Consider the following 25,192-nt stretch of genomic DNA (forward strand, 5'->3'; position numbering starts at 1 on the left):
AAGCTGAAGAAATGAATGTCAACAATTTGTGATCATTTCATGCCTTTTTTTTTTTTAACTTGTTGACAAGATTTCCTGATGTGACGGTAAAAGCAAATGATAATATGTAAGACAGCATTCACATCTAGAAATGAGAAAAAATGTATGAAGCCATTCTTATTGGGGAGAAATTAGAACCATGGGATTCTAATTAATTTCATTTAATGGTCAGTACCATGTGTTTTGTACTGTGAATTGTATTCATGTGAATACAAAGAGTTTGTGCATTGTCTAGTACAGACATTGGTACTGTCACCTGTGGACAGAAGTTTTGGTTTGTGTGATCTGTGGGTTCACAATGTGTGAGAACTTTTCTTTTCTGAGGCTTCTAGTTGTTTATTCAAACAGAGAAGATGAGAGTGGAGCCAAAAATGTGCTGAGTTGTTGTTGTTGTTGTTTGATCATTCTGTGGGTTTTTTCATTATGGAAAGCTTCAGTTTTGGCAAAATTGAAAAGCATTTGTAAAACTTCCCCTGGAAAGATTATTGCATGTTAGCTCAGAAGTGAACTATTTCTGCAGACGTTCTCATCCTGAGAAGTTTAGTTTTCTCCTTCCGCTCTTCTCTTTTTATCTCTTTTCTTTTCCTTTTTCCCTGCTTCCGGGCCACAGACTATAGTTAACAAAAGTTGTCAGTCATAGCTCTGGTGGCTACAGACCTTGAGGTTCTGGGTCCGTAGTGTAAAATGGGTCACAAGGAGCAACCTAAGATTGTCCAATTATTGTGTGTATTGTGAAATTGCTGTGTTGCAAAAAATTATTTTATACTGCTTTAAGTCAAGTCACTTGGCTATTACGATAGTTAGTGTCTGAGAAGTTCTTGTGCTTTTTATTTTAGGATATCTCTTTTTTCAGATGAAGCTTTGTTTTCATTCCACTTCCACAAAAAATTCATTGTGTCGTTATGTTTCCTAGGAAGCTATTGAGAAACAATCCTTTCTTAAGTCTATAAAGAGGATTAATAAGGGAGATGTGAAGAAAGGCTTTGAAGAATCCGATCACATTTTGGAAGGTGAGAATAAGCATTAATACTTCTTTTAAAATAGGATAATTTGTGACAAAAGAAGTCAAGCTATCAGCCTCCTTTTTATGCATATGATACTGAACTCATGAAAATAAGGCTTATGGAGATAAATTGATTTCATATTATATTTCAACTAACTGTTTATATACAAATAGCTGGTGAAAGATTTAATTTCAGTTTCAAACAGACTTGGATGCTCCCAGCTGTGCCCTTGTAAACACTCTCTTCCAACATAAGGACACATTTTTCTAAAGCAAATATTCTACAGTGATTTTTTTTTTCTCCCTGAAACATATCCACATAGGACTTTTCCCTGTCCAGACAGTCTGATCTGAATCTTACAGACAGTCAATTTCCTTTAACCTGGTATACAACTGCACCTTATGAAAATGGGACATTCATGTGTCTGAAAACCTGATCCACCAACAGTGGTGGCTGTAGGTATCATGAAGAACACTGCACTGCCCTGTAACACTTAACACTGACTGTTGGTCTGTCTTTGAGGGTGGGGTTTTTTTTGGTGTGCTTCTTGATTTCATTCAGCTGGAGTCTGCCAAGCAGGTTGTAGACACATGGGTAGACATAGCAATCATAAACAACTGATTAAAACCTCTAAGTGTTCGGAGGGGAGAGTACCAGAGCTGTGAACTGGAATGCTCTGTCAGACCCACGTCATTGTTTGGTGTGTACATATCGCCAATCAATAGTTCCTGAGAGGAAAAGTCTCAAACATCAGACCTTTGGAGAATTACGTATTTATTGATAAGAGGATGTTGTATCCCTCTTACAGATCTGAGAGGGAAGTTAAATCAGTTACAGACACAAAGCCTGGTGTGAAGGGATTGTTCTTGAAGATCACAAAGAAGCATGCCCCCTTTCCTCCCTGTGGGGGAAGCAGGAGTTATTTAACTGAAACATCTATTTCCAGGTCTGTCATTTGTTGTATTTTGGTATGCATTGCTGAGACTTTCCTCTGCAGTCAACGATTGGCACTGGCGCTTCAAAGATGTCATCAGCTGTTGTTAAATGTTTCTTATAGTGTACTATAATATACAAAATGAAAACACTGTGCCAGGCAAGGCAGAAATTGTTCTGAGCTAGAAGAATAGATTATTTAAAAGGCTGCAATACTGTGTGAATGCCAGGCCAACCCCTTCAAGGACACAAGACCCTGCTATGTACCAGAGTAGGCGTTGTCTCATGCAAATGTGCATTTCTCACTGATGTACCTAATGAAGGCAGCTCTTTTGTTGTTGTTGAATTGAATAAAAGAAAGAGAAGAACAGGATTTTGAGAACTGCTCTGAATATTGATTTTCATGGTAGATGAATAGACCAGGACCATGACTGGGAAAGGAAGCTGATTCTGACATTTAGTAGTGTGTAACATGACTGGAAATTATACCCTTGGCACTGCCAGGTAATATGTCCAGAGAAAGAGCCACATGCAGTGACAGAGAATTGATTCCCAGTTAGATCTTCCTAAGGCATTTGGAGTTTCTATTTTTGTTTCCCTGTTTCAAAGTCTGTAACCTTGTATTTGATCTGCTCAGCTAGACTATATTTGATTTATTTTTATCCTTTATCTCAGTGGTGTTATCAGGGCAGTCTGAAAGGCACCTAACATTGCATCTTAGGGGAGGCTGTGTCAATGGCATAGCATACAGGCTTATTTTTGAAATACCAGCCACTTATGTTTTGGACTGAAGAGTTCTAGAAAGTGGAAGGGGGGCGTGTCTGGGTTTTCTTGCTTTGTTTTTAAATGTGGAACCAGAAATGTCAGTTATAGAACTAGGGATATCCAGTGGTGGGCAGTGCAAAGGGCTGTCATTTAAAACATGTCAAAAGGGCAGTAGCTTGCAGGCAGCACATGATGGGAGACACCTTCTAACACCAGGGACACTCTGTCTTTGGGGCATTTCTTTCCATTTTCTAGGAGAGATGTACCTTGGTGGGCAGGAGCATTTCTATCTGGAAACTCACTGTACGCTGGCTGTGCCAAAGGGGGAAGATGGTGAGATGGAACTCTTCGTGTCGACCCAAAACCTAATGAAGACACAGGTACTGTCTCATTGACCTGCTACCTAAAAGGCGTTTTTTTCTCAGTTTCACACTAGATAAATGGTTGCTTTACAGTTGCTGTTGTCTTGAATAAAAAAAAAAAAACCACAAACCAAAAAACCAGACTTAGAGTTGGTTATGGGATCTAAAGTCCATATCCATCCTACTGGTGTCCTGAATTCGCTTTCAGGTGACAGAGATGTTTGTGTTGGCAACACATCTTTGTCACCAGGGATTACATGCTTAACCCTTTCTGGAGAGGGTGCCAGCTGGCCAGTAGGCATGGTAGTTGAATAAGATGTCAGAAAGAGAGGTTCGTGTAAACACTCGCTATATATACTGACTCTGCCATCTTGTGAGATAGGCTACTGGCACTATGGGGTGTCTTTGGCCTGTTTACTGACTCACCAAGACTGTCCGAAGGTCTCATAATAGAGTGAGGACAATGGACAGAGTGGTACCGACGTCAAACCCCGTGCTAAATGAGACCTCCTCTCATGTCAGTCTCTTCCTGAATCTGGTGCTGTCTGCTGAAGCACTGTGTGCCTTCCCACCTCAGAGATGAAATACTGGGCTTATTGGTTCCAATTGCATCAAATCCAATTGCAGGGCCAATAGGACCTGCAACGTAACAGAGTATTTGAAATGTTGCAATGGTTGCAGAAAGGCAGTGTGTTGCTATCTAGTTCTTAACACCACCTCAGCTCTGTACATGTTCTGCTTTCTGTTTTTCTTTAGGAGTTTGCTGCTAATGCATTGGGAGTCCCTTCAAATCGGATTGTGGTTCGAGTGAAAAGAATGGGAGGAGGATTTGGAGGAAAAGAGACTAGGAATACTATTTTGACTACTGCAGTGGCTGTTGCAGCCTTCAAGTAAGTTTGGGGGTGGGGAACAGGGCTTTTTCCTTTCAGACTGTCCCAGTCTGCCTCTTTCTGGAGCACTTCTTACACTGAAGGACTTTCAAGACTCTTCATGTTTTGCTACTGTACAGCTTATAGCAAGCTTGGGATTTCCCAAAGGAGGTGTCTAGTGGGCTCTTAGCTGGTAGGAGGAACTGAACCTGCTCAGAGGGGCTAAGCTTATGTGGGAATGCCAGCTTTTAATAGGAAAGGGGAAAAAACCCTTACTCTGCCATTCCTTTGGTGCTTTCTAAAACTCTTATATCTCAAATTATCAGCCTCTCCCCTTCACTTCACCCTAAACCCTTTCAAAATCCAGCACTAGTCATGCTTGTTGTTTTGTATAATACAAGTATGAGAGTCTCCTTGCTCAAAACTCTACTACGCCAGCCTTGCACCGCTGTTTCTCTGCTCTTTTGCAAACTCTTCCTTTGGATTTTTCCCTAGGAAGGGTGGCAGGCCACTGAACAGAAACCCACAGTTTTCAAACCCCTAAAAGCTCAGGGAATGAACCTAGACTAAGAATTTGTGAAGCGTAGATTGGAAATGTGCTTCTGGTTTCTGGAGTTTTGATATGGGCTCATCTTTAACTGTGCAGGTTTGTGTAGTTGTGAGTGAACATGGCCTCTGACATGATATTTGTGCACTGTGTGTAACGCTGCCCTTCCCAACACTGCCCTTATAGGTGAGGATGCACCCTGCTGGCAATGTTAGATGGATCTTGCAATACAGCAGCATTTTGATAAAATACCTTTGGAAGACAACAGCCAAAATGAAGCTCCTGTGCTTAAATCAGCTTTAATTTTCCTGTTCTGAGCAAACCACCTGCTTTTTCTAATTAATCAGTAATACATGTGCATTTTTTTCTTTCCTTTATCTCTGCCAGCCAAACCACTGTTTTATATCCCTGAGGTTATGAAATAACTTCTATAGCATTCCCCAGATATTTTTACAACCTGAAAAGAGGCACTGGGAAGGCAGAATTGTTAGAAAATTGAAAGCAACTCCTCCCCTCTTCCTTGTTTTCCTCCTTGGATAATAAAGAAGCAAATAAAAAAGGTCAAATTGAAGGTTAGTTAGTACTTAGTATTATTATATAATTCATGTGGCATTCTCTCTTGCAAAGCCAAGAGTGCCTTGAGAAATAGTCTGAAAAACAGTGATTGCTCAGTTACTATCATCTGTTTCTGTAAGAAACTGTCCTTTTTAATATAAGAGTCTCCTCAAGAGTTTTCATAAACAGGTCCCAGCTTCTCAGATCTTTATTTTTTTAAATTCGATCTTGCCATTTTCTTAAGAGAAAGATATCTATAAACCAAGCAGTTTACCACTAACTCCCCATTGCCACTCTGGAAAGACAATGCTCACCAAAAAGAGGAGAGTCTTGCTCTGTAGGAACTGTATTGTGCGTTTTGTGCTTTGCTTGATAAATGTATCCTTTAACAGAACTGGCCGCCCAGTAAGGTGCATGCTGGATCGAGATGAGGACATGTTGATAAGTGGTGGGAGACACCCCTTCCTGGGGAGGTACAAGGTATGCCTACAGATGAAATGAATGCATGTTGTCTCGGTGCTGTCATCAAACATCAGAGAGTAGTAAGATACTGTGAGAAAACTGTTGTTCTGGTTGTCTCACTGCTGACCTCCCGTGCTGCAAATGGATCGGGTCAGCTGGGTTATAGCATTTTTCCTGTTAATGTCCTGCAACCATCGTTTGGCTCAGATGGTTCCCTTCTTGTGACCTCAGCATAAATGCTTCCCTCTTCCTTGCAACCAAGACTTTGCGCCTGTTGACAATCACAGTGCTCTTAGATGCTCCCCCACTTGTTTACAGTATCGTACTACCGTTTGTTTTGTTATTCAATCCCCACCCAACTGCTTCTGCTTACCAAAGCAAAAACCTGTTAAGGAAGGTGTGGCTGTGACAAGTGGCCAGCCCTTATTATAGAAGAGTTCTCTGGATGAAGGTTAAGAGGCATACATGAACCCTTTACTGGGAAGCTTCCTCAGTTGCTGCCTGCGCTTGTCTTGTGTTGCAGCAGAGGACAGTCAGCCTTTTGCCTGTATGAGGTCCACTCAGTTTTTAGAGGGAAGCATGAAACAGAATATTTTGTAGAAAACCTGTTACTGAGGAGACTCTCTTGACAGGTTGGTTTCATGAAGAATGGGAAAGTCAAGAGTCTGGAAGTGTCATACTACGGCAATGGGGGCAACTCTGTAGACCTCTCTTATGGTGTAAGTAAAATTTTCTGATGGCTAAGTAGGCGAGAGACATTTCCCTGTGCAACTTTTTGTTCTGACTTCAGAGGGTTGTTGTGTACAGCATTGTTTGCACATCCAGCTCTCTGACATGTCTGAAAACAGACCTTGATGAGTTTTTTGAGCTTCTACAACTGCTCTCTGAGCCAACTGACCTGCCTTGGCATGTGCCACATAATTCTTGTTGATGCTGTAATAACTTCAATTAGGCAAAAGGGTCAAGAAGGTTTGCTTTGCATTACAGAGGGATGTGATGGGAAACTTGTTGCACAACGCAAGATGACTGATAGTTCCCCAGCTTTGGGGAAAGCTAGTTTCTTGGAATAAGAAACATCCAAGTCAATAGGCTGATTAGGGCAGAGTTCTTAAATCAACAAGCTTGTTAAGGACTGGATAAAGCTAACATTGGGTTCACAAGTACTAAGGACAAGAATGGGCCTGAGTTCTGAGTCTGTCTCCAAGAAATTTTGTGCTGATGAGTAAAAAACTAACCTTTTCTATTGTGTGAGTGACCAACCCAATAGCCTAGTGTCAGTCATGTTTATTTTAGCTCCCTTTCTCTAGTCCTCTGAGTCTGATAATTTTCTGCAAAAATGAATCCATTTTAGTAGCAGAGAACTGCAAGAGCTCTCTACCAGAGAGCTCTCTACCAGAGCCACAAGCTAGCAATGTGATTGGTGCTGTGCAGAGCAGAATGGCAGGCAAGTGTATTTGCAAAAACTAAGGGCCTGGTTCAGAGTACATCTATGTGAATTGTCCTTTCGAATGTGTCCGAATCGGGGGACTGGAAAGCACTCCATGTTTAACTAAGGTTGAGATGTGCATAATCTCCTCTCTGTGCTGCTACTGGAAGGGAAATCTGGGAACACAAGCCAGAATGAAACTCTGTCCCTTTCACAGTTTGATCAATTAATGGACAAAGATCTCAAATCTTGCAGTTCAGGTGCAGCTGTTGAAAATCTTTATTTCATATAGTAGTCCTTACTCCCATAGCTCAGCTGCTGAGTCACTTGATATCAGCAAGACTTCTTTTCCAGTAACAGATTACTCAGTGTACTTAAAAGAAGATTCTGGTTCTTCCAGGTGTGTAATAGCATTTAGTAGCAGTTTGGCTCAACATGAGCCCAGGGCCAACAAAGGACTTTGAAGCTCCATCTGTCCCAGGGTCATAAGTGTCATCAGAAAAGTGTGCTTATTGTCCTGTTCTTCAGGAGGAGGATACTGTTTGACACTCCACTGCAAATGGGAGGGAGTACTGGCTGCACCTGAGTGCTCATCCAGCTGTGACTGCAGAACTTCAGGGTGCAAGAGAAAGTGCTGGTTCTTGTAAATTAGCTTCAGAGCTTTATAGCCTGACTTTGGCAGCTAGTGAGGAGTCTGACATGCGATTCCCGTAAAATGTGTCCACGCCCATTCTTTCTCTTCACCAGGTTATGGACAGAGCCCTGTTACATTTGGATAACTCCTACAACATCCCCAATGTCAGCAGCGTGGGCATTGTCTGCAAGACCAACTTGCCTTCCAACACAGCCTTCCGTGGCTTTGGAGGGCCCCAAGGAATGATGATTGCTGAGTGCTGGATGAGTGACCTTGCTCGGAAGTGTGGCCTGCCACCTGAGGAGGTACAGATCCACTGACACATTTCAGGGTGGTGCTGCATTTGAACAAGCTCTGAGAACTGGTCACAACCACAGATGATTACTGAGCATAAGAACTTTTGCTTCATTTTTGCTAAGCCATTAAGAGGATCTCAAACTTTATGTATGACAGCCACATGATAGCATGGATTATCTTGTGCTTCATTGAATTCCCTCAGTAGCCTCAATTGTGTAACACCTGCTTTAAGGATAGATATTTTTTTAAAAGTCCAAAGGCACTAGGTACCTTAGTCTCACTAACAGTGTGCTTAAGTCCCAATTTCTCTTGAAAATTCCCAGCCCTAATATCTTAGTCCCCACTTTCCCATAAATAGATATATGTCTGTTAATTCTATAGTTCTGTAAAGTGAGCAGAGAAGTAAAACTAGGAACCAACATGCTTTTGATGTCATCCATTAGAAAGACCTAGTCTGAAACATTAAACTTATCATGTCCTTTATATGTCTCTTTGGGAAGGTGCGGAAGCTCAATCTTTATCATGAAGGAGACCTGACTCATTTTAACCAAAAGCTGGAGGGATTTACTCTACGAAGATGCTGGGATGAATGTTTGTCAAGCTCTAGCTATCATGCCAGGAAGAAACTAATTGAAGAATTCAACAAGTAGGTGTTCTGGAGCTGTCTTGTTACTGGGTGTACCTGTTGCCTGTTACTTCTGAAGTTCTCCTAGCAACTTGAGTGCTGTGAAGTCAGACCTTATATTTGCAGAGTGACTGCTAAAAAATTTCTCTTTTTGAAATTCCTTCATGCTCACTGTGGAAAGAAACCTCTTATCAGTGAGCTGGTAGCTTAAATAAGATGGGAATCGGACCTAGCATGACATGATTTTGTAAGGGAAGTGTAGCAAAGAAGAGGGGGTCTGTTAAGTCTAGCTAGGCTTTTCAAAGGGCTGTCAAGGCAATTTGTTTAGGCTTTCCACTGCCTTATAGTCTTTTTCAGTTGTCTTGTATATACAACTGAATAGTTAATAGTCCAGACAATTGCATCCTGCAAAGCCTGGGGGAGTACTTTCAGTTTGGATTTCTTCTTGTTAGGACCCATAAACAAAGCCAATCTTTCATAAAAATTACTCATTAACTCAGTCTATATTGCATTCAGGTATTTCATTTCTGCTTTGATACCCAAGCTGTTGGAGGGAAGCATAGTGTTGAGTTGTGATGAAAGCCTCATGAGTATATGAATAATCTTCTTTCCTTGCAGGCAGAATCGCTGGAAGAAGAGAGGGATGTGCATCATTCCTACCAAATTTGGCATCAGTTTCACTATCCCATTTCTGAACCAGGTCTGTAAGTGTCATTCATCTTTTCAGTAGAGAAGCTAGATTTATGCTGCCTCCCCCAGGCCCTCCTCCATTTGGACCAAACTGGAGCTTCTCAGAGAAGTAGTAAATTAGTTAAGAAAGAGCACACATTTTTCAAACCAAAATGACAACACAACAGTTACCAGTTTATACTGTCCAAAAGTCACCACAATGCAGCTATGTTTCCATGGTATTGTGTTATGTTAATTTCCCTGCCTATTCCCTCTTCCTCGGTAGTTGAAAACCTGCTCCTGTGTTTGACCTGACTTGATGAACTGTCAGTGGTGTTAGCAAGTTAAGGTGAAGGGTGCATCTCTGTTTCACAGGGGCTGGTTTGGGTTATTTCACCTGCTTTCTGAGCTGAAAATACTAACTGAGGTTTGTTATGTCGTCGGAACTTCTAGTGAGTTGGTGAGACTAAACCAAACTCACCTGAAGTGTAAACTAATGGATTTAATTACACTGAAGAACAACATTAGTCTAGTTCCAAATTAATTGTCTCTGTAACTTATACCTGAAATTTGCTAACTACTTCACTAGTTCGTTTACGATGACTTTTATAGGCTGGAGCTCTGGTCCATGTGTATACAGATGGCTCTGTGTTGCTTACACATGGTGGGACTGAGATGGGTCAAGGACTTCACACCAAAATGATTCAGGTAATAATGAGTTTGGACTTAACCAAATGAGACATCTTTTCAGGAAAATTACACTTGCTCTATAGCATTGCCTCAGACACTCCCTCTATGTGCACGTGTAGGGTAACAAAGCATGACTAATTCCTCTTGTTGCAGCAGCAGTGCTAGATTTCCAGAGTACTATCATATCTGAGTATGAGAACCAGGTTCTTCATCATCTTAACTCTTACTAGGTAGATAATACAGGTTATGCTTACAATCTAGCTTCTCTGGCAATTTCATTTCATCCCATAAAACTACAGTTTACATATATTTTATACAAAAATTTGTCGTATTGAAAACATATTTATCTGCATATGCAGATGCATAACTTTGTAGTTAAAAAGGCCTAAGGGAGCAACATTGCTTTGGCAGGGAAATGAAAGGGAAATCTAATAGGGCTCTTCACCCTCTGATTCTTATAATTGTTGAGAGAAGAATTTAGTCTCACAATAGTGAAGTGTGAATGTCTGTCGCTGGCAAAAGTGTATGTGCTCACACACATTCAGTCTGTGAAGGGCAAACTTAATGTTCTGGCTAGCTCTCAGTCACCGAATCAACTGAGCCTTCAAGAAAAATGAAATTTAGGATGGGAGAGGGTAGAGGTTGCAGTGTGGATCCTAGGAGTGTAAGCAATGAATGATAATACTCATGTATAAGGGGAACTGCTTACCAATTGTTTGCCTTTGCTCTGCAGGTTGCTAGCAGGTCACTGGGTATCCCCACCTCCAATATTTACATCAGTGAGACCAGCACAAACACCGTCCCAAACACCTCCCCGACAGCTGCATCTGTCAGTGCAGACATCAATGGAATGGCCGTCCATGTATGGAAACTGAGTTATTTAAAGTAATGGGTTATAAGCTAGACACCAGAACATGAGAAGTTGATGTGTATTTATCTGTTGCTTAAGGAAAACATAACCATCAAAAGGCAATTCCAGACTAAGGATTCCTCATAACTTCTTTACTTGCTATAACTACTGGTGGTGTTAGATGATGAATGACTATTTTTTTCAAGCTGTCCAAAACCCTCCTTTAGTAGTCTTGTAGTTCTAAGGTGGAGTGTTTATGATTGCTCAGAATGAACAGAACAAAACATCCATTTAAATAGCTAGCTTCTTAGTAATTAATGTGGCCTTATCTATAACAAATATATTGTGCTGCAAATATCAATAGCAGATAGTCTGTGGGCTGTGCTCCAGAACCAAAGATCTCTAAGTGTTGATACACTGAGAGCAACAATCCTTCTGTAGCAATGGCATGGTCATGACTGTCTCTGACATGGTGGAGTTACCAATGCATATATTTGCAGGGTACGTGACTTTTCCATTGAAAAGGTGAATCTAGTACTGGTCATTCGCAGGTTTAAAGAAAAGGGCAAGTGTAACCTGTAAAGTTAAATCATCGGGCTGTTTTTATTCTCTGCACAGCTTGTCTGAATACATTGAATTTTGGCAAGAATATTTTTTTTTCAGTGTTAGAGGATCATCTTGCTAAACATGCCAAGATGTCCTGCTATGACTTGGTACAGATAAAGTTACTGTATAAATGGGTGGACTTCTGATATTTTGTGTCATGGTCTGGAAAGTTCTGTGCTGTATTTGGAATTCCCTTCTGCTATCAGCACAGCCAATCTTCTTTAAAATCCTTTTCAGTCAACATTTCTTCTTATATAGCAAGACATCTGTTAGTGAACTTTGTTCCTTTTTATGATATGCCAAAGTCCTAAAGGCAATATTGATTTAAACAGAAGGTTCTTTGAAACTCTTATAGGGCTCTTAATACTATAAGCTGACTTTTCAAATCTTAAAATATTGCTTCTCTCTTTCTTTGTTTCTAGAATGCATGTCAGACTATCTTAAAAAGACTTGAGCCGATCAAACAGTCTAATCCCAAAGGATCCTGGGAAGACTGGGTAAGCTGTTTGTTATCTGTCATGAGACAAGTGGGCATTGTCAGAAATTGTTTTAATTGGCAAACCCTATATGCAGGTATACCCTCAGGCTTTCTGCATCTTGCTAGCAAAACTTTGAGCAAAGACAGTGAAACAGAAACCTGGTAAGGGAAGTAACCAAAGCTTGCAAGAGATCATCCCCAAAACATCAGTTATGACTTTAATACTGAGATTTTTCCAGATCCTGGGGCCTGCCTATGACAAACGTGATCAAATAAATGTCTTGAGTGGTTACATATATCTTTCTAGTCAGACTACAGTCTTGGACTGAAAGAAACCTGATTTGTAGTGAAGGGATTCTGTGACAAAGATGACTCTGTTGAGTTGCCATCCACCTCCTGTAGTGCTCCTTGGCTGCAATATCTCTGTACCCTCAATAATAAAAGATTTGTGTGCTGCAAGGCTCTTGGGCTGTTTTCAGATCCAAGCTCTTCTCTTCACGGGAGGAGCTTTGACTTTGTGATTTGGAAGTCAGGATAGGATTTCCCTTGGCCTCAATGAAGTCAAGATGACTGTCAGTTTAACCTTTGTCTCTGAGGTTGAAAGTCTAACCTGTAGCTGAGAGCCGAACAAACAAGAGCAAGTCTTATCCCTCTGCCAACGGGCAAGTTCTGCCCTTGGTAGCTGCTGACGGGGCTATTTGGGGAAACAGCTGCATCATGAGGTTTCCCTTGGCACTGCTGCTGCTGGGTAGCGTGACAGCTGTCTGTCACTGGACACCTATTCATGCTCTCCTGGAAATGTGTTTGGGGTAGTTATTTTGCAGGGACTTGTTGGACAATTACTGTTTTCAAACTCTTGTTCACTTTGCCAGATTAAAGCCGCCTATGAGAACTGTGTTAGCCTTTCAGCCACGGGGTTTTATAGGTGAGTGAATATTCACACTGCAGAGACACAGCTCTTACTCGATTGCATGGATTGCATCCAGGGAAATTCTGGGAGGATTTACAGCCCCTATCCCCCTGTCACTGCTCTAACTTAGGGCTACATTCCCTTTCCTACCTAGAAATGTTAGGCTGAGGTTAACACTCTCCTGGTTGGGGAGAATCAGTTCCTGATGGAGCACAGCTCTTGGGGCCAAGTTCAGATCTCATGTAAATCTGAAGTAGATCTAACTTCACTCTAGCTGACCTAGGTCTGAGGATGCATAAATGAAATCAGAGCTTTGCCTGAGGCTTTGCTCTGTGTCAACCTCGTGACTTAGTGTTGCCCTAGAACTGTCATGCAGGCAAACAGGGGGCAGGGGTTGTCCTTGAGGACAAAGCTACTTACAGCAATTGGCTGGAGCGGTATCCTGTCTGTTGTGGCATGAGCAGATACCAGTGTTTTCAACTTCATTCTTCCACTTTAAACTCTTGCTGGTTCTTGTGCAGTTCTGAAATGAGGCACTTACTTCTACTGCTGAGGAAAACAGACATCCATCATCTTTGAGTCAAAAGTTGACATAAAAAACTAAACACAGTGTTGAGAAGAGCTTATTTAGGACTAAAGTACAATATGACCTCATTTCTGTTGCATCTCTGTAATGTGTTTTTTGCTTAACCAAGTGGCTGTCGGTATTTTAATGAAAATAAAACCAGTTTTCAGATCAAATATAAGTAGCCAGATAGAAAGTTTGCCATGAACTGTGCTTAAAATCAGTTCTTAGCTTAATCCAGTTTCTGGTTCAACTTGATTATGCTCTGAAATCTAATGACCTCCCAGAAATGTTCAATTGCACTCTAAAAACAAAAGATTTGCTACTGGATTGGTGGGAATGAGTTCATAATAGTCATCACAAGCCCTGAGATTCATGAGAAAATAAAGATGGCTAAAATAGTTACAGTTTCAGTTGGGTTTTGGAATACAGAGCAGCTTTAGCAGATTTCTATTTAGTTGTCTACACTTTTCATTTCTGCATGGGCTTGATGGAAGGGATGAAACAAAAGCGAATAAGGATTTAAGTAAGTTGCAGTGTGTTTGTATTCGTTTTGACTGTTCATGGAATGAAATGTGGTTTTGTTTTTCTTTGTATCAAGAATTCCTGACCTTGGCTACGACTTTGAAAAGAATGAAGGGAAACCGTTCTGCTACTTCAGTTATGGTGTTGCTTGCTCCGAGGTTGAGATAGATTGCTTGACAGGTGACCACAAGGTGAGGGGGTCAGCAGTGAAATAACCCTCTGTGTTTAGGTGAAGGAAACATTCACAGGGAGTTAGAACAAATACTGGGTGTCAGCCTGTTCCTAGCTCTGTCATTGGTCTGGTGTGACCTTCAGTAAATTTCTTAACTCCTCTGTTCCATAGTGCAACAATCCGTAAAGTATAATAAAATGATAATTATCTACCCTGCGGGGATATTAGGAGGCTTAATGAATGATTGCAAAAGTTATTGGATTTGCTTAAGTAAGAGATAGCAGCACTGTGTTAGCACAAAAAACCAGAAACATACCGGAATTGAGTTAATCATTAAAAAAAGCACTGAAGACTTTTAGAAAGAAAGAAAAATGAAAAAAAGAATTCATCAGAATCTGACCTAGTTGGTTATACTCAGGTACAGAGCACTGATGCTAGCAGCTTGGAACTAATATAAGTTGGTACCATTGGATCTCTGGGGAAAACGGCAGTGAGTTACTTTAGGGATGAACTCTGATTAAAAGTCAGTATGAAGAGGTGAGCTGAGATAGATTGTTGAACACTAGCCAAGTGTGGGTAGTGGTTGGATACATTACTCCTCCTCAGAAGTGTACCAGTTTCAGTGCTCTGTGCTGATGTATTCTTTATTTCTGCCTTTTAGAACATTCGCACAGACATTGTTATGGATGTTGGTACCAGTCTGAACCCAGCCATAGATATAGGACAGGTAAGTGAAATAGTGTTGCTATTTCCACTATGTTTAAGCGATCACACTACTTTCAGGCTTTTCTAGATGAGCCATTATCCTCTCCAGGTTGTGCCTTTGCAAACAGAGCATTTTAAACTTAGGCATCCAGTGAGGCATTTTAGGCTAGCTATGAAAACCAGTTTGACTGACACATAACTATGCAATAGGCACGGAATTATGCAGGGAAATAGCCTGTTGGGTGTTCTTTGCCTTGGATATGGACACTACAGGGTATTCTCCAGTTACCACCACACTGATGCTTTTCAGCATCTGTCTTGCCTAAGGAAAGAATCCTGATAATACTAACACGATGGAAGTTTCTACAATGTGGCATGTGAGACTAAATCCCACACCTGATTTTTACATTCCTATCTGTCAATATCAAGTCCCATTTAATTCAGCTGTGAAATTCTCTGTGAATAAAGAAGTAGGGTGGTAGATTCTGTCCTCCAGCTACTGCTGTGTAGGGATCTCAACACAAAGTTGGACCAGTCGCTTAGCTTGCAAATTCCTTGGGCAGGGACAAGCTTACTTCCATATTCTGTGCAGTAATAATCACAGTAATACCTCTCGGCAAATAAAAGTAATAAACACAGTGTTTGATATACCAAGAGATGAATCATTAAACATTTGCATGTGCTCATCTCGCCATCTTAGCTGCCTTGCTAACTCTAGATGTTGATATAGTGTAACTCCAGTGAAACTGCTGCAGGATTTGGGGTTTACAGGATAGCGTAAGTTGCATAGCTCTGCTATAGTTACAATGAAACTTCTCCGAAAATGACATTTTTTCTGAAAGAGACTTTTTTTTGAAAGTGGCCAAGGGGAGGAGGAGCCTTTCTGTCTTTGCAGCCTGTCAGTTTGAATCTGGGAGTAAAGAGATGGGCTATATAGAGCCTGTTAAAGAGATCTCAATTTCTTGTGTCCTTCCAAGAATTGCTGCAGAGGATCTGGGGACACAGGAGAGAAAGAATGTTGTATGACTGCAGGAACACAAGTACACAGAGCTGGGTTAATGAACATTTGTGTCAAATCTTTAGACTGCTCTGTCTGTCAGATCTCTCTGTGGGCACAGAGAGCAGAGCTGCTTCATGTAGTGTTGTTTAAGCACATCCTCCTCTCATAGCTGCTCCCCCTCCCCCCCCCTTTTTCCTCCTAAAATTTACAGTAGAAAAATTATGCAAAGAAGTATTTAGTACTTGAATGGACATGGGAGTAAATTTGCAGCTGTCTGTGCTGGTGACCTGAAAATATGCAGTACTTAGGAAAGCATTTATATGAAATAGGAAGTGTAAAATAATTTGTCTTCAGATACATCGTCTTCGGTCCTTTTAGTCTTCTTGTCCTTTGAATTACCAGCAAGTACAACTCATTCAGTGTTAATCTGCTTGTGAAGGAATCGATATTTTGGCATTGATTTTTTTTTTCTTGCTTCAGCAGAAAGTTCCTGTCCTGCATTTACAGCATATCTGTTTGTGTGTATTTGTAAACTGCTTCACCTGTCAGGGAAATGCAGGCCCATCTATATGGGAACACAGGAATTGTGCAAAGGTGCCAAGCTGTACTCAGCAGAAGGGATAAATGTTTAGAGATGAAAAGTGGGAAATTAGTCAGGAGGGGAGGGCTGAAAACTGGTGGAAATCACCGCTGTTTGTTCTTGTGCAGGGAAGGACAACAACAAAGACTGTAACCTTGTTTGGTTGTGTTTGTAGATAGAAGGAGCATTTGTCCAAGGCCTTGGGCTCTTCACCATGGAGGAGCTGCGCTATTCTCCTGAGGGGAACTTGTACACTCGAGGACCTGGGATGTACAAAATCCCAGCTTTCGGAGACATCCCAACAGAGTTCTACGTGTCACTTCTCCGTGACTGTCCGAACAGCAAGGCCGTTTATTCATCCAAGGTATACCTGTCAGATCTGCAGGCCTCTTACCGCTCTCTAATTCTGTGAAGCTGAGTGAGATAAAGTAATGATGCATGTGTCTAAATAGTTAATCTTGTTATGCTGGCTTTATTCTGGGGTCAGGGTGTTTTCCCATTCCTTACCAGAAATATGTATACTATCCTTTATAGTTAGGAAGAACTGAAATAACCTGCACATTGCTGCTCTGAATGTCCATCAGAGAGAACTGAAGTGGCTTTGCTGTGCCAGTTTGGCTGTAACAGAGGCTGCCAGCCTCCCCCTGCATGTCAGCTCCCTGGTTTCCCTTCCCTGGCACCAGAACCACCACTGCAGATGACATTTCCAGCAGTTTAATTTCCCAAGATCTGATATACCAAGATCTTGTGTATGAGTTTTCATGTTTTGCTTTCTTTACTGTTTCATGGTGTTCATGTGACCCTTAAAGGTCCATTATTAATCCACATTTCCTTCAGCTGTGTCCACTGCAGTCAGTGCTGTTCTCTGCAGTTAGTGAAGGCTGGATATACAGCATCAGTGAATTTGCTTTACTGATGGTTCAACAGAGCATTTGGAGAGGTCACCCAGCGCCCTTATCTGTATATGCCTGGCCTGCCTCCTTCCCTCCATCCACAGGAACATCTTCTTCAATGAGGAGAACTTTTTGGGTGATTAGTGATGATGACAGAATTAAAGAGAAAAAAAGGGGCGGGCAGGGAACCTCAGTACTAGAGAATACTTGTCTAATCCCTGAGGGAGGCATTCCTGCTTGTTTGCAAGGACCTCCAGTGATGGGACATCATGTTCTCTGCCCAGACAACTCACCACTGCCTTATCTGAGTTCCGTTTGTTGCAGTTTAAGCACCATCCAAAAGGCTGTGGGAGTGGGTTAGTCCCTTTTTCCTTTGCTGTATCAGAAAGCTTGTGTTTTCCTACTGTCATCTCTTTAAATGGACTGGGGGTTGTTTTAGCTCAGTCTTTCCTCACTGATCATACCTGGCAGACTGAAGGCTGTTTTAACTTAATGTTTCTTCACTGGTCACATCTGGTAGACTGAGGTTCACATCTGAAAGGCAAGGGGCTATATTGGCTTGGCCTTTCCTTCCTGATCACATCTGGGAGACTACAAAGAAGGAATGAGGAATGTGAACAATTCCTGATTGTTACATAGGGCTTGCTCATCTTTCTGTTTAGCCTCATTAGTCTTTCCAGGGCCAGGACTGTTTTGGGCTGCAGCCTCACTCTTGCTTGTGTTCTGTCTAGGCTGTGGGAGAGCCACCTCTGTTCCTGTCTGCGTCAGTGTTTTATGCTATTAAAGATGCCATCTACTCTGCGAGGAAGGACTCTGGCCTGACTGAACCATTCAGGCTGGACAGCCCTGCTACCCCAGAGAGGATCCGCAATGCTTGTGTGGACATCTTCACCAAAATGGTAACACCTTCTGGTTTCACAGTCTGCTCCCTGGCCAGCCTACCCCACATGGAGTGTGTGTGCTGGTCACAGTGGTCCAGGTCTGGGATTAGGGCAGGATGGGAAGGGAGGCTGTGGCCCTACTTAAGCAGATGTTTTTTATTTCATGGGCGTTATCCTTCATTTAATATGCCACCAAATGAGAGACAAGTCCACAGACCAGCATTGCTAGGGCTCCTGTTGCAGGAAGGGCTACCATACAGTATCAATGAAGTTGCAGTTCATCCCTCCATCCTCCAAGTGCTGTCTGTAGAACAAAGGCACTGACTTGCTGTCCTGATGCTCCTGACTATCATTTCTTAGGGGATCACTACCACTAATGTATCTGACAGGTCCACTCTGTGATTTAGTGGAGTCCCTCAGGGAAGGAGGGAGAAGAAAGAGTTACTGAAAATGTGAAAATTCTCACTTGTCCTGAATGTTATGACCACAGGAGTCCCCTTAGAGGGTGTGGGGTTCGTCTGAGGGAGTGCAGGATTTAACCCTGTCACTGTCTCTTCATGGGCTCCTCCTCTGTTACAGTGTTGTGACAGGGCTGTGTAGGAGAGGGTCCCTGCACAGAGTCCTGCTGATTCCTGTGTGACTCGGAAAACAGCTGTCTGTCCATGTGGGCATCCTCCAAGCTTTCCTTAGCTTGAACCCCTCTGTGGTTAACAACAAAACCTGGATATCTTAGTCCTTCTCACCTAACACCTGCATTGCTGTGTGGGGAGAAGGACTCGGAAATGGTTTTGAGAATTTATACAAACTGTTGACCATCAGGCCTTCAGCTAGAGCCAGGCACAGCCTCTGACAGAAGTGCTATGAGAGAGACATCTCTGTTTCAAAAGACTGAGATATGAGCTCAGATCTTCAACGGTATGAAGTCACCCACCTCAAAGGGAGCATGGTGAGGCATGCCAAACCCAGGCCAGGACCCCCATTTGTTGCTAACTTAATTTCTTTTTCCTCTTTACAGTGCCCTTCTGCTGAGCCAGGGACCTTTAAGCCCTGGTCTGTGCGTGTGTAAAAGGGAAGTTTGAGGAGCGAACTCTCCTTATGCCAGAGGGACCACAAGGCAGTAGGACTATAATGGAAAAAAAAAATAAATCTACGTTCCTGCGGCTCATCCACTGATTCACGGAGCTTTCACATTTAGTTGTCCAATCATTGTTTTCTCTCACAGAGGGAATTGCTGACAGATTATAGCTGTGATGTAAATTCAGATGAAGTGTAAAGTGGAAGATGATGTTATCCAGGTGTAATTGAAAAATCTTCCAGGTTTCATTTAAAATTGCTGCAAGGATGGGAGGCATGCTTATTACCAGCCAATGTGAAATGGCAGGGTGGTTGTTTCTTTTCTTTCTACTTATGGGGAAAAGATGAATCACCTTGTGATGCTATGCCAGGGAGGACTTAAATGCATCAAACCTAGATGAACAGTCCTCTAGCTGAGATGGGGGAAAGCATGAGAGGCACTAAGGGCTGGACCCTGTTGTGTCCCCTCTGCACACAAAGCCAGATATACACTAGAGGAAGATGAGGAGTTTTGATGTTAGCTAACAAAGATGGTCTTGCCTATGTAACAAAAGTGGTTCAGAGGAAAACCCTAAAATGGGACCAATAGCTGATTTATCTTAAGTTAAATGATGGCTGCTTTGTCTGCACTGGGGCTTTAATGAATTCTTAGTTCACATGCTACCTTGTCTTCTCTGATTAAAGTTAAAAACTAGAGCTACCAAGAGGACTTCCAGCAAGATGCTGCTTTGTTGGACACAGCCTTTTCCTGCCTCACACCTCCATGTCTTTCCCCATCTTTTAAATAGAAAGGGACATCAAAGATCTTGGAGTAACAAAGAAAGTTACTCATCGTTGTTCCCAAGGCAATTTATACCAGCCCAGGCAAGGGAGGGGAAGAGGGTGGACACAGCTGGAGATTAGTTGGCTCTGGGTGCCCTCTAGGGTCAACCCCTTGCTGTCACACTATGATCTTGCCGCCTTTTCAAGACAACCCTTAGTTCTGCTGAATGTAAGAGAATGGGTACGTTTTGCTACAGGGACTGCTTGTCTGAAAAATGTGCTGACTGTGATGTCCTCATGCGCTCTGGGTTGAATGCATTTTTCATGTTGGATTTAACGCTGGGCATCCCTCTTCACAGGTTTTATCACTGTCAGGTTTAACACTGTAGCATCGCGTTCTCTCTAGATGATGTCAGCCATGTACTGTACCTGCTTATCATGTGCAAACTTTTATCTGTTTCTCTGGCCCACAGCTTTATGAAAATGTCCTTTTTCTATTTTTGCACTCCTAGGGCCATCAAAAAAATATGGTGCAAGAGGATGTAACTCCATTGCCTTATATAAAATTTTGTTCACATACTAACTGCTTAAAATTGGCCTCCATCTTAGGACTGAACAATGTATGCACAGTTTGAAATATTTTTTGAAGCACTCCAGGGTATATAGCTTGGAAATGTGTAGATTTATTTCTCAGCTTAAAATATTATGGTTCTACCATCTAGAAGAAGAGCATTTGTATATATGAATTGCAGAAAGTATTTTGTGCCTGTTGGGCTTGCTGTGTAATTTTCTTCCTTGTTTTATTAATTGAAATATGATATTGATGTTTCTTAAGCTCTGAGGGCAAGAACACATTTTTGTTTTCTCCTGAAAGTTGGCAATATGTAAAAAACCTCTTAGAGAAGAAAATGTGATCACTTGTGCGCAAGAACAGCTATTGGAGCCTGTGTATTCATGTTACGGGATGTCCAGGAAAGGATGCAAAATACCAAATCTGTAAGACAGATTGGTATCAGCACTCTTTCCGTGGCATCCACCTCATGAGATTGCTGGACATGCTCGTCCAGACCAGGCTGAGAAGAAGTGCAAAGGGAACGTAATGTGTGATAATGCAGAACACGGGGAGCTACAGGCAAAGAATGTGATATTGAGGAGGTTCCAGCGTTGTCTCAGGGGAAAGCTGCCAGCGTTCACGAGAGGCCTGCTCCTTGTGAGGGCCCTGGGACCTGATGGGATGTCACTAGCAGGATGAGTAAGTGCCTTTTATCCCCTGTGGGTCTGGGAGCACCTTTTTCATCATTTCAGAATGGGTTTGCCGTGTCTCATGGAGCCACCGTGACTACCTGGTCAGGTGAAATTTTTTAAATTAGATGTATCAAGTCCCTCTTGTTATTCACTTTGGGCATGAATTTGAAGTGTATTTGCCAAGTTACGTGTATGTGCAGCGGTCAGAGCAGGCTGGTTCAGTGCAGACCTTAACCTGTGGAGCCATTTTTGCTGCAGCATCAGGGAGCCACCAGGCACCAGTCCTTGCCCTCACACCCACCACAGCTCAGGCCCCGCTTACTACCCTTCCACAGCCACTAGCTGATGGAAGGAGGGAAACACCTTCCTTTTGGGGTGCACTGGATGAGTGTAAATGATATCAAACACCTGAGGCAATGGTATAAAATCAGAGTTGCAAGGTAATTGCAGAAACTGGTTTTGAGGGTGTAGGAAAAAGGGAAGTTTGGAGACTAATAGGAATTTACAGAGACACCATCATAATACCTGGCTGGGCTTGTGGGTGAGACAGGGACCCTAAGGAACATGAAGCTGAGATTTTCATTTCACCTCTCAGTGTCTTAACATTTCATACATTACTTTCCCATGGAACTAAGTGCCAGGTGCCTTAGGGAAGGACTGGGACCTGCTGTGGAGGGCTGGCAGGGAGAGATGATGCTGCTAGAGGATAACCCGACTTAAAATGTGGTCTGCACTACAAAGCTGCCCAAGAACAGCTCTCCTGTTGTGAGTGCAGAGCACAGCCCTCTGCTAGGTGCTGCATCAGAACTCTTCATGCACGTCTCGCTGCATGGAATTTCAGCTTGCAGTCACTGAGGGAAAGCTACTTAAGAAGAGAAAAGTGTTCCTTTCCTAGTATTTTTCTGTGAAATACAGCATGGATACATGACTCTAATGTTACGTATAATTGGAAATTTGCTGCTTCTCTTCTTCCAGAACTGTATCCTCAGAAGAGGAACTACGCCATCTTGCTAGACTGTGAAGTATTACGCACAATAATGTCAAGTAATAATTGCTGTAGCTGGATAGTTTGTGGGAGGGTGAAAGGAGGCCATCTGATCTGATGTCTTATCGCTATTAATCGCATGTCCCTCAATGAGAGAGGGAGGCCAAGTTTTCAGTAATTGTTTTAAGTCAGTTCTAATCAAGAGTTTTCACTATCATTCTTTAATGAGCATTGTCAAATCAGTGTCTATGTCACATGAATGTATGCGGAATTCTCTGTGAATGTCACAACACTGCAAAATAAAGCTAAAAAATATTCTGGAAACTAGTGTGCTATGGTAAAAGTCTGTCATGATTTGAAAGCTGGACAACTCATCCTTGGTGTTTGGCAAGGATGGACCCTTCCCAGAGGCTGCAAGGCAGATCAGCTCAGCGGCCAAGGCTGGGAGAGGGTGGGTGGCTGCTCCAGGCTACCCAGCTGGAGAGCCCGGGCCTCCACCTGGCCCTGCTGGCAGCCAAGACTGAAAGAAAGTAGTCAATCCTCATGCTTCTGCCAGGAGGGGCTTGCAGTAGCCGCATCATGTTTTCCACAGCAGCACAGTGATGCATCCTGATGCTTCCAGCCACCTCCACTGGACCCACCAGCTGCTGAGACAGGGTGGAAGGCTGGCTGTCCACGTGGCGTGGCTGGTACCTGGTCCAGACTGTCCTATCCTTGTCTCACTGCTAGTGAGTAGAGCTGAAAGCTAGGTTGGGCCTATATGAGTCAGCCCTGGTAAGGGGGGAACCTCACTCAAAACTTGCAAATAGAGCATCATGTCGCATTGCTGGGGCTCTCCTGAGCCTAAACCCGCAGGAGATGTGAGGTTGTAAAACAGGATCAGTTCACACAGATAAGACCAAATGATAGGCCAGGTCAGGCCAGGCCTGGCCTTCCTTGAGCATGGAAGAATTGGGAACATCACCAGTGGTTCCCCAGGAGGGTGTGCCACCCTGTGTCGTATCTCACCTTCTTGTGCAGAGTAGACAGACTCCAGGTGATGTGCTTCTTTGGGAGTGCTTCTTGTACCTGCATGGGAATATTTGTCACGAAGAAGCCATGGCCAAACCTCTTGGCCCAGAAGGGAGCCCAGAATATGAAATGGCAGAGCACATGAGGATGCTGCTGTGGTTTGCAGCAGGTCCAACCCACCCCACCCCAAAATCCTAGGTTTGCTGGGAGCTGTTTACCACGCCACATGCAGTTTTCCATGCCACGTGTTTCCGTAGTGCCTGCTCTTACTGTATTTAAATGCAATTCAGCCATGTGAAGAGCCTTGATCCTAGCAGTGCTCTGTCTCAGCTCTCTGACGTGCCTTTTGGAGCTGTGACATGGACAAGCGTGCTGCATGCAGCTGTGGAGCAAGGGTCTGCCTATGGCCCAGCAAGCATCTTGAAGTGCTTGCATTTGGATTAACGCTCTCCAAAACAGTCCCTCCAGCCACAGTATTTCTACCAGGTCTCTGGGGTGCTGAGGAAGTCTGACAGAAAGCTGCTAGAAAATGGGAAAGCAGCAAGGTCCCAGCGGTACAAGTGAGACAGTTGCTGTTTCTGTTGGAGGGACAGCTCGCTGAACATCTGCTCAGCTAACCAGCTGTAGGTCCACTGCACTTGGGTGTCGGTGAACTCAGGGGGGAGGCTGTCTGTGGGCAGCCCGGCCCGCTGCAGCAGATGACCCAGCTCCTGCCTGAGGAAGCCAAACATCACCACGTAGTCATACTGGACGAGACAGGGCCGGCAGAGGCTGACAAGAGGTTTCCAAGCCACACTGGCCTGCTGGCTGTTGTCTAGAAAGTCTTGAACAAAGCTGCTGAAGGAAGGGCTGCTGCCCATACCTTGCATGAATGCGGAGATGAGCCTCTGGAAAGGGTCCCTGACAAACAGCACTTTGGTGTAAGACCCTAACATAGTCTCTATCTCTGTCAGGTTGAACTCACCAAGCTGTGTCTTTGGAGTGTGCCGCCAAGAGTAGGGAAGTGGCACCGCGGGTGTCACGTTTTCCTTCTCTTCTAGTGTCTCCAAAAGCTGCTGCCATTCCTCCGCCCCTGTCGACGGCACTTGGCAGTAGAGGAGGTCCAACTTGGTGCTTACCCTCAAACTTGAGAGCAGGCGGGATCTCAACTCCTGGCTCCTCAGCAGCGTGGCGACTTTGCCTGATTGACTGCAGAAAGCTCTCAGTCTCTTCTTCCTGAGCTGCTGAACGTGCAGGAAGGTGTCCAGTGTCAAAGTGAAGCCCTCCTCCCCCTTGGGGGACAGGTCACCTGGGAAACACCATTTGAAGATGGGGGTGAGAAAAGCCCATAGTGGACCTCTGCCCTGACACAGCACCCCAGCACAGGACCGATGCTGTGGCAGGTTCTTACAGCTATTCCAGTGTGGAAAGGATATACTGTGAACGAAGAAGGTGGGTAGGAGAGGGGAGACAGCCCTATCTGACAAAGAGCTCGGTTTTGCCAGGAAATGGGTTCCTGTCCCCCTGAACGTGAGATCATGAACACTCAGACCCTGCTTTCCCCAAACCGCCATGTCTGAGCACTGATCCTGACCATAGCTTTGTGCCATGGACCCCATTCTTCACTAAATCATAATTTTTGCTTTTAGCTCCTCGTTTTTGACTGAGCCTAACTGAGGTGAGCTTATCAAAGAGAATCAGAAATATTCTGAGTGAGGAGTAGTAAATTGGTTTGTAGCTACAAATACACGACCCCCTGCAAACCCTTTTGCGTCTGTTAATTGGTTAACATCAGCTATCAAATATATGTGAAAGCAATAGATTATTCTTAATGGCTTGGGGCCATTTAGGGATCCAAATGACATAACTTCTTGCATCACTTCTATATGTAAATTTTTTCTCCTGTAGATAAAAAGGCAAAAGCAAATAAAAAGCAAAAAGCAAATAGAAGCAGGAAGACAACAAAGCAAATATAAAAGGCAAAAGCAAATAAAAAGACTCTATGACAGTTGGTTTAATTTCTCAAATTTCAGCTTTGCTTTTTACTTTTTATCTTCTTATTTTTGATGTGAAGAGGCCATAGTGGGTTTGAAT

At 43.1% G+C, this 25,192-nt stretch overlaps 1 protein-coding gene across 2 annotated transcripts in view; it reads left to right on the forward strand.

The window, feature by feature from the left end:
• The window catches only part of XDH (xanthine dehydrogenase), a 54,150-nt gene extending 31,718 nt beyond the window's left edge, over nucleotides 1–22,432 (forward strand). For both annotated transcript variants that reach the window (XM_074863883.1, XM_074863882.1), the window contains exons 21-37: nucleotides 953–1,049; nucleotides 2,997–3,121; nucleotides 3,860–3,993; nucleotides 5,467–5,554; nucleotides 6,169–6,255; nucleotides 7,710–7,901; nucleotides 8,394–8,539; nucleotides 9,137–9,218; nucleotides 9,800–9,895; nucleotides 10,611–10,739; nucleotides 11,756–11,830; nucleotides 12,684–12,736; nucleotides 13,888–14,002; nucleotides 14,645–14,710; nucleotides 16,444–16,632; nucleotides 17,893–18,060; nucleotides 19,058–22,432. In XM_074863883.1, coding sequence (XP_074719984.1) covers nucleotides 953–1,049; nucleotides 2,997–3,121; nucleotides 3,860–3,993; nucleotides 5,467–5,554; nucleotides 6,169–6,255; nucleotides 7,710–7,901; nucleotides 8,394–8,539; nucleotides 9,137–9,218; nucleotides 9,800–9,895; nucleotides 10,611–10,739; nucleotides 11,756–11,830; nucleotides 12,684–12,736; nucleotides 13,888–14,002; nucleotides 14,645–14,710; nucleotides 16,444–16,632; nucleotides 17,893–18,060; nucleotides 19,058–19,108 — 1,893 coding nt within the window. In that variant the 3' untranslated portion in view covers nucleotides 19,109–22,432. The remainder of the gene's footprint in view (nucleotides 1–952; nucleotides 1,050–2,996; nucleotides 3,122–3,859; nucleotides 3,994–5,466; nucleotides 5,555–6,168; nucleotides 6,256–7,709; nucleotides 7,902–8,393; nucleotides 8,540–9,136; nucleotides 9,219–9,799; nucleotides 9,896–10,610; nucleotides 10,740–11,755; nucleotides 11,831–12,683; nucleotides 12,737–13,887; nucleotides 14,003–14,644; nucleotides 14,711–16,443; nucleotides 16,633–17,892; nucleotides 18,061–19,057) is intronic.
• Nucleotides 22,433–25,192: the final 2,760 nt, after the last annotated feature.

This window comes from Strix uralensis, chromosome 3 (genome assembly GCF_047716275.1).
Source record: "Strix uralensis isolate ZFMK-TIS-50842 chromosome 3, bStrUra1, whole genome shotgun sequence".
NCBI classification, from domain to species: domain Eukaryota; kingdom Metazoa; phylum Chordata; class Aves; order Strigiformes; family Strigidae; genus Strix; species Strix uralensis.